Source organism: Leptidea sinapis, chromosome 39 (assembly GCF_905404315.1).
Source record: "Leptidea sinapis chromosome 39, ilLepSina1.1, whole genome shotgun sequence".
In the NCBI taxonomy this organism is placed as follows: Eukaryota; Metazoa; Arthropoda; class Insecta; order Lepidoptera; family Pieridae; genus Leptidea; species Leptidea sinapis.
The window spans coordinates 5,743,430-5,752,994 of NC_066303.1; the positions used below are offsets into that span (position 1 = coordinate 5,743,430).

At 34.8% G+C, this 9,565-nt stretch overlaps 2 protein-coding genes across 3 annotated transcripts; one reads left to right on the forward strand and one right to left on the reverse strand.

Annotated features, from left to right (window-relative positions):
• Positions 1-1,560: 1,560 nt before the first annotated feature.
• LOC126976028 (uncharacterized) lies at positions 1,561-5,270 on the reverse strand. The gene is made up of 3 exons (XM_050824175.1): positions 4,890-5,270; positions 4,636-4,787; positions 1,561-4,546 (listed from the first exon to the last, which is right to left on the reverse strand). Exons 1-3 carry the CDS (start codon positions 5,070-5,072, stop codon positions 4,276-4,278), a joined length of 606 nt encoding a protein of 201 aa, XP_050680132.1. The 5' UTR covers positions 5,073-5,270; the 3' UTR covers positions 1,561-4,275.
• Positions 5,271-5,514: 244 nt separating this feature from the next.
• Positions 5,515-8,099, forward strand: LOC126976019 (D-aspartate oxidase). 2 transcript variants are annotated; one of them, XM_050824164.1, is made up of 2 exons: positions 5,515-5,767; positions 6,694-8,099. In XM_050824164.1, exon 2 carries the CDS (start codon positions 6,700-6,702, stop codon positions 7,711-7,713), a length of 1,014 nt encoding a protein of 337 aa, XP_050680121.1. In that variant the 5' UTR covers positions 5,515-5,767; positions 6,694-6,699; the 3' UTR covers positions 7,714-8,099. The 2 variants fall into 2 exon arrangements, with proteins under 2 accessions (XP_050680121.1, XP_050680120.1); XM_050824163.1 differs by lacking the exon at positions 5,515-5,767 and adding an exon at positions 6,124-6,258.
• The last annotated feature ends 1,466 nt before the right edge of the window (positions 8,100-9,565 follow it).

Below are 9,565 nucleotides of genomic sequence, written 5' to 3' on the forward strand. Positions count from 1 at the left end.
ATAAATACATCTCATTTTTAACTCTAAAACATTTTTAAATATTTAATAAAAAAAACCGCCTATGGATGATCATTTATAACATGATAGTAGAATGTGCAGGTACATGTTTATATATAGATAAAATCTATAGGTATACATTTATGTACCTAAGTAGAGAATTGAATGAATCCACCAAATAAAGTTGAAATGGTGACATCGACAACTCTGCCAACTGAGCTAACCGTTCAACTCAGTTGGCAGAGCACTAGCACGGAACGCCAGAGGTCGTGGGTTCGAGTCCTTTGAGTGAGTTCATAAAATTTTGTTTTCAAATTTTAATTGTGTATTATCCTAGAAGTGAGGGTTATCACTTTTAAAAACATAACAAATTGTTTATTAATAGTAGAAGAACCCTTATGGGATTAATACTTACACCCATACAGTCAACCACACAGTTTGACGTTTTCTCACATTGATCAAGAGACACGTGATTAGGGTTACCAGTTAGTTATTTGAAAAGTACTGACATTTCTTTATCTCGCTTAAATTTCATTTCTCGTAAAGACTTATATGATATTCCATCTAATTATAAAAATCCGTATTAGTTAGAGAGCCGGACAAAATCCGTACTAGAGTCTAAAAGTCCGAATTAATCCGGACGGATGCTAACCCTACACGAGATAGGAACTGGTGAGACATGGACATCCGCAAAACCAGAGGTCAAGAGATGCGTTGCCGGCCTGTACCTAACGATAAATTGATCAGTCTCGTGTACGAGAACAGGTGTTTGTGGGATATGAGAGACAAAAATATTAATATAATAAATTATCACAACAGAGATATTTCTCGGCAAAAGTGGGAGAAAGTTGCTAAAACTCAAAGTCCACCTCGGGAATATCAACGGAAGTAAGACCTTCTTTATCGATGCCGAATCAAACGTACTCGTCAGAACTCGCATCCATAGTAACCTTAGCCTAAGTGTATGCGGTAGGTCCTCATGCCCTAAGGCCCGGCTTCCACCAAAGCGGAGATGAGATGAGTTTTGATACCAATCAGATTTCGTTATTTCCACATTTCCTCTTCGCTTAGCTTCGGTCGAAGGATCAAGCGGAGAAGAGAGATGTCTTATTTTTATTTAATTTTTTGCCGCGAGTGAGCAAGCGGCGCGGCAGAGCGGAGATGTCTGTAGTCGGGCGGCCGGGCCGTGCGGCGTCCGCGGGAAAAGGGAGCCCTTTTCCGCATCTCGCACACCCGAAAGCGTCATTTATTCGATTGACTGATCTTGAATGCAAAAGGCATTCCTTCCGTTTTTTAGCGGAGTATTTTAACTCAAAAAAATAGGAACTCTTCCTCTCGTAGATATTAGCTTACATCTCCGCTATGCACAGCTCATATCTCCTCCCCGCTACACATCTCCTCTCCGCTTTGGTGGAAATAACCTGACCGCTTTGCGGCTAACCTCCTCTCCACTTTGGTGGAAACCGGCCCTAACGCGGTGTTTCTGGGAAAGCATGTAAGTGGGTGTAAGAGGTCAACCAGTAGGTATGTCCATAATTCAAAGTCAACAAATAAAATCGATAAATTACTTAAGTATTTTATTTCTGAATTTGTATAAAAACTATTAGGTTACTACATTATTATATTACATAGCATCAGTTCATAATATATCGAAATATATTTAAGTCTATACATAATATATCTAAGTCTGACATACAAGTGTACTGCATTGTTAGTTCCACTTAATATTCGATCACATATCTACTAGATCTTAAAAAACGGCAAGAATATTTTTTTATGAAAGGAAACAAATAATAATTTCAAAATTTGAATATATATGGTACCATTGTGTAAATGTTGCAAAAGCATTATTTATTTTTAATTAACTAACTTATAATCACCGTATTCATAAATAGCAACAGAAAAGATGAAATAATATACCCATTTTAATATAAGTATAAATATAACTAGAAAGCAAAATCACACGATGAAAGTTATTTTTTTTTTTCAAACAAAAAGGAGAATAAACTCTTGTATATTATTTTTGTTATGGCCGTTAACATCATCGATAGGGCGTCATTCGGTATCGTCCACAGATCTCTCACTAGAACGTTGTTGCGATAGCGGACTATGACAAAGAATAGATATCGCAAAGCGCTTACATTTAAATATTATAATTGAAGCTCCTTCGGATCGCGGATTTGTAGATTATCCGTGATAATATCATGATACGATCTATTTTTCTTGAATATTATCACAATATCGTTATAGATGTTTAATGCCCCATTGAGTAAATTGACTCTGCTACAATCCTTCGCTCGATTGGATATTGAACACTAAATCTAGTCCCTATCCACATATTTGATCGAAGCACTGATATAACTGACCTAATTCATTTTAGATTGAACTCACATAAAAATATAAATAACCTATTATGACAAATTAAAACAAAAGTTTTCATAATTCAAGATTTTAAATAATTTATTATTATTATATTGCCAAATTCAAATTGAACATTAAATACTAAAGAAACATCTACATTACCTTTATAAAGATATTAATCTATATTAGGGACTTCATCTTTCGATTTTTTCCAGGGAAATAATAATTATTATTGTACCTAATATCTTAACTATACATATAATGCTAAACGAAATTTTGTGCTAATATAAATCATAAAAAATTGTGCTAAATAAGTACTTGACATGGTAAATTTTATGAGAAATTATTGATACAATAACTTATGTATATGAAACATTATCCATGAAAAATAAATAGAATTAGTTTTTTCATCAACATTAAATTGTTACCAAACTAGTTTGATGATGCAAGTAACACACAAGTTAAGTGTTTAAGTTAACAACGAATGTTAAGTGGAAGTATTGTTCAAGTATTATGCAAGTTTTACTTAAAGCATTAATTTCAAAATGTTCTTACATAATTCCACAAGTAAGGCATTAGGATACTTACAGTGTTGTTGTGTTGTATTGATTACTTACAATTTTTTTATTTAACTACAAAAATAATAATGCACACAAAACTATAATTGAATAAAAGCACACTATTATTTCTGTTTTGGTTCCCAATATAAAAAAATTTGTAGAATTAATTTAAGCTGCCACACGGACGAGTAAAAAAAGAAGGACTCTGCGCCGTGATATTAGCAAGTGAAGCACCATTATGCTAGTGTGTATGCGGTTACGGGGGATACTAGTTACACAATTTTTCCTCCCTTAAATAATCATATATGGCCACAAATACTTATACAGTATTGTTTTTTCACTTTTTCACAACACACAACGACATTTATAAAATATTTTATTGAGATGCAAACTAATCTGTCACTTACGATGACAATTCTCATAATGGCCGCCTATCGGCCTGGAGTAGTGTGTGTGCGCGTGGCGCTATTTATTTACTCGTTAATTGGCTTGTTTTGGTGCTACACTGTTATGTAAGGTGACACAGAGTCCTTATTTTTTTACTAGTCTGTGTGCTGCCATAATTAGAACTAAACATTCTGATATTATAACATAATTAACAGAATGTTACAACGATAATTAAAAGCATTTGAATGTGTTAATATTCGATTTCCTTTTACATTTCCTCTTAAGCACTTTTCAGACTATGGTAAATAGATATAGCATGGTGTTCACATTACAGGATATAATCACAAGTATTTATAGTATATGGCAAGCTCAGATGACCACGATCTTTGAAGAGTGTGCACACAATCGACACAATGGATTTAATAATGGCTAGTTTTAAAAGCTCATTGCTTGATGACAATGCAAAATTTGACATTATCTTGTCGTTAATGCCATGAAAGAACAAAAATATCAAATCATATAAAGTTCAGAGGAGGACATGGTAATTTCAAACTTTTTGAATATGGAAGGCGGAAGGGCATGCACACAATATAGCACAACATGAACTCAGCACAAGCACAATTTTATTGCGTATAGTAAGCCAATAATATATCAAATAGTGAAGTGTGAACATGTCCATAATAATGTATGGTGCACAATATTGTTGTGCTATGGACTATATATTATATCGTAGTCTGAAAAGAGCTTTAATAGCTTTATAGCTGATATTTTCATCCTAACCACCTAGAAACGAACTCACAGTTTTAAGCTTGTGTCATCAAGAACTTTCCAACAAAAAAAAGGACATCATTATGTGTAACAGAACTTATGGCCAGTTAGTGTACAATTGGGCTAAGAATTAAATTTCCATAGAATATTTCCTTCAATAATTACTTAATTAAAATTAAAAACAAACAAAGTTTATTATATGCTATATTGGCAATGTGTTTGACACAGTGGATTTGAACATGCTGCCAAAGAACCTCATTCCTGAGGAGCCTCCTGGTATGGATCCCATCATCATCCACAAAAGCGCAATAACTTGCGACACAGCACAAATAACTGTAAGTGGTGTGCTCTGTAGATGAAGAGCACAATAAAGTGTTGCTATGAGAGTGAATCCATAAAAAATTGTGCTTAGTGCCCGCTCCTTTGAAAATAGTGATTTAAGATGAGACCAAGGTCCATACAGGAAACTAAAGCTGAAAACATAAATTAATTAAAATTAGGCTAAACTCGAAATTTAACTCAATAAAAGTAAATCATGGTCATAATGAGTGGTTGGACATACCTTAGTATAAAGAATAGACTCCCCAATGTAAAAAGTAGAGAAAACTTCCTTGCTTGTAGCAACAGTATTGGTATGTATAGGAATGATAATATGAAACATAGGAAGCCAAAGAATAAACATATACCAAAACCCATAAACCTCTGAGTTCGGCTCTGAAACATAAAAGTATTCATTAGGACTATGACCCCATTTATCGTAGTTACATTGAATTAAAAGTTATCTTTAATGTAAACAATGGGCACATAAGAACTCACCAATGTGAAATATTCCTTTTGAACTTCCTCAAACCAAGAAGCTGTCGTGTTACTACTGCTTGGAGATTCGTCATCATTTCTTGAGAAAAATTTTGGTGTTGAAAACGGTAAGCCAAACTTAAAGCTCCTTCGATTCTCGTTTTGTAGTAAATAGTCGTCTAAATCGGACTTCAAATTGGCCATCTCGAATTTATTACTAATTTACACTACAACTCAGTAAAGTAATCGCGAAAATATCATAACAATAGCACACAAAAAAGTTTAAGCCACAATAAAAATAGTCATGTGAATAAAAAATCTGAATTTAACCTGATTGATACCTTGTTAAAAATATTTATCAACAAGTGAACATTGAACAACCGTGGCGTAGGCCCTAAAGTGTCAACGTCAGAAATCAGAAGGCAGAAACAAACAATAAAATTACTGTCATTTTTTGTCATTGTAAGGATACGTCAACTTTTACTTTAGATTTTAGAAGTAGTATTACCACCAGTCCGTTGGTACTACAAAATGTATTCAGTAAATAGAAAGTTAATTATGTGTATTATAATAACAAAATTGACTCACCATAATCACTATCATCACTTAACTCATCATGATCGTGGCACCTGACATTGTTGTTGTATCGATCATGCGCACAAGGCGGACACACACCACGCGTGTCTCTTTCATCTAAGTCTGTGCTGCTCGCATCTGAGTCTACATCAGCGTCCTCTATGTGAATATCTTGGCGTTTTTGATCTTGGTGGTCTAGTTTTTCATTGGATGATAATTGATTGTAGTTCTTCCGGGGAGGTCGCGATTCTGTAAGCAATTAGAAAACGATCTTAGAAAAAGTACTGACTGTTAATAAACATCGGAATAAGGAATTGATTTATGTAAGTACTTATTTAAGCTCAGGCATTAATATTGTTATATTACTTAAAAGTAACATATTTATCTAAAGTAAATATTATAACAAGATATCAATTATTTTCGCTATGCAATAAGTACTATCAATTTCTCTTCATTAATTTCGCTGACCATTCAAGATCTGTGTTACCCGACCTAACTTTGTACCTAGAATATTTTTATGAGCATTTCATGAATCCGTGATTCTAAAAATATAATATATATAGAAAATATAATATATATATATATATATATAGAATTCGTACAATGATTAATTCTACTGCAATGTTATCTCTTCTTCTCTTCTCATCTAAGACATCTCACTCGATAGCAGGTGGTGCGTGCCACATAATATTATCGTGTTTCTATAAAGGTCAGACACTTGGACACTTCCAATGTATGTATCAAGTATATTGAATAATTAATGGTGTTATTGTGATGTCCGCGAGTTGCGTCTGCGATGATTGGCTCAGAGACGGTATTGTTTTATCTTTTGCTTACTGAGCGATAAGTATGAAGCGATAAGTATAAATAAAAATAACAATTACTGATATAAGTATGATATTGCCGCTTGTATCTATTTGAAGAGAAGCCCAAAGATTACCATTATTTGTTTGTTTTTCTTCATAAACTTATGTTCTATGGTTATTGACACCCATATGTACCGGTCTGTTATACATGCGGGTTAATTTTGTGTCCCCCACATTGCACTAACCCGTAATAATTGACGAACCCTCACTCAGAGTTTGACACTATAGATTTTTACATTTAGTAAATACTACATTTAGTAATTTGATCTGAAATTTCTCTTTCACTATTTTGGTTTGGAATCAATTTTATGTAGCAGCAAATCTTTTTCAAACACCGATTAGAGCTAGTTCTAGTAACCCTTATTTCGTATTGTAATTTTCAGATCATAATGGGTAAAGAGTCACCCAAAATAGCTGTACTAGGTGCCGGAGTCGTGGGTTCCACAGTAGCAAAAATATTACAGGAACAAGTGAGAAATGTTGACATTACAATCATAGCTGATAACTTTAGAGAGGAGACAGTGAGTGCGGTGGCCGCTGGCATCTTCCGCCCGAGCACCAGTTTCCGAGGAGCGACGGCGGAAATTACGAAACGATGGATCAACAACTCTTGGTACTTCTGGCAGGATATCCTCAAATCGTCCGAATCAGCTCAAGCTGGCGTCATTTCATTCGGTACTTATATCTTCTCGAAAGAAAATTACCACAACACCAGAAATCACCTGATAGAAGACTTAGTTCCAATCTACCGAGCTGTAGATGAGAATGAATTGAAAATTTGCGGGGAGGGTTGGAAATACGGATCATACTTTAACACTGTGAAGATAGGTTGTGATAATTATTTGCCATGGGTGGAGAGATCTTTCGTCGCGAATGGTGGAAAAGTAGTACAGAAATACATCAACAGTTTTTCGTCCCTTCCTGAATACGATTTAGTATTTAACTGTACGGGCCTTGGAGCGAAGTATCTGTGCAACGACCACGACTTAGTTCCAATTCGGGGTCAAATATTCAAAGTTAAAGCTCCATGGTTAAAGACTGCATTTTACGGCGATTACGATACATACATAATACCTGGTCATGACGGGGTAGCCACTCTCGGTGGAGTGCGGCAGTACAACAGTTATAACCGGGACGTGTGCAAGTATGACGCTGCAGCGATCATGGAGAGGTGTGTTCAACTGTTGCCGGCGCTGAAGAATGCCGAGGTAGTCGCTCAGAAAGTGGGACTGCGTCCACACAGAGTCCCGGTAAGAGTGGAGAGAGAAATAATAGACCGTGTTAAAGTCGTGCACTGTTACGGACACGGGGGATACGGGGTAACGTGTGCTCCGGGCACGGCTATTGATGCCGTAAACATTGGCTTAGATCTGCTTAGATCTAATAGTAAAAGCAAATTATAATTTTAGTATTTATAATATTATGATGAGATGATTATGTGATGCGTCATTTTACTATTGTGGTATTTAGCGTCCTTACTTGTATCGATACTAATATTAAGAATTAAATATGAATAAATTGCTGCATTGTTAACGTGTTCAAAAATAACTTTCCATTTATTTAAACTGTAATTTTTTTATTAATTTCTTGTTCATTTCATAAATTTATTATTATTTCACTAGCATGTCAATTAAACTTTTGTTAAAAATAAGACATTGCTGAAATGGAAGAGCGAAGCCACCTGGTACAGGTATGATTTGCCTAAAAGGTGACTCCGGCCACTAGTTGCTGTAACTTAAGTTTTTAAGAGAAAAATATTATTATCATTAAAAAAATATTAAAGAGAGAAGTGTTGTGTTTTTGTCTGTGGTTATGCTTACTGCGTTATGCGTATTGCTTGTAATAAATGTACTCAAGAACTACTTGCCCGACTTTTCACTAGAAGCATGGTATTTAATAAAGGTGTATTATTAGCAAGATAAGGGATGTCATTAATATAAATAAGAAACAAAAAGTTTCTAAAATTGAACCCTGTGGAACCTCCATTTTCACAAATGATTCAGAAGATTGTTTTGTATTCACATCCACCCTTTCTAATCTACCGTTTAGGCATATTAAGTAAAAATCTATAACTCAAACATCTACGCGATACAAGTGAGAAGAGGCGGTGTGATGAGAGGTACGAACGCTTGCCGGCGATCACACCGTAAGTGCCGGCTTAGAAGTCAGGGTTAGCACGTCCAAGTTATTAAATCATAATAATTTAATAAAAAGATAAAAACATTTACTTCAATCTGCCCATTTATATTAATTATAAAATATATTCAAATAGGTAAGCCCAATCACAAATTTATTTATAAAGTTTTTGTGTTTCGTTTTCGGTAGATGTTCGAAAATAGATTAGTGCCTGTGTAAAATCACAGAAGTTTATGTGTGTGTTATCCTATCCTAGCCTATATATATATATATCTATATCTAAGCCAAGCGATGATGAAAACAAAAAGGTCCATCAAAATTTTATTCCTTGCTAAGTGTGTTAATTAAACGTGTCTTAAGATAAATCTACATGAATAAACGCTACCAGGGAAGATGTTCTATAAGTATTTGGTTAGGTTTTTAAAGTGATAACCCTCACTTCTAGGATTAATACACAAATAACATTTGAAAACAAAATTTTCTGAACGATGCGGGGCTCGAAGCCACGACCTCTGGCGTTCCGTGCTAGTGCTCTCCCAACTGAGCTAACCGTTCGAGTGACGTATTTTACAGAAGACGACAAATTTTATTTGTGTATTAATCCTAGAAGTGAGGGTTATCACTTCAAAAACATAACAAATTGTTTAAAATTTACAAGACGACGACATCTCAAGTCAACTTCCTAACATGCAAATATTGGGGTTGAGCAGGTTATCAACTGTAAAGTAGATCCTGTAGAATGTAGATGAAGCCACAACCTGAGAGTTGAACAAAGCATATAAGTAACAAGACTTTATGACGATACGTCACTCGAACGTTTAGCTCAGTTGGGAGACCACAGGCACGGAACGGCAGAGGTCGTGGGTTCGAGCCCCGCATCGTTCATAAAATTTTGTTTTCAAATTTTATTTGTTTTTGGTTAGGGTTGTCATTTTACATGTTCACCACAATCAAAAGCCTTCAATAAATCACAGTTGACGCTAATATTCATGCCGAAATTCCCCTCAAATATATTATGATTTAAGCCGACTAGACCAGCAGCAAACTAAGCTGTTTTATATTATGTATTAAACTACTACCACAGAGTAGTTATTACAGGAAAAACAATTCAAAGATTTT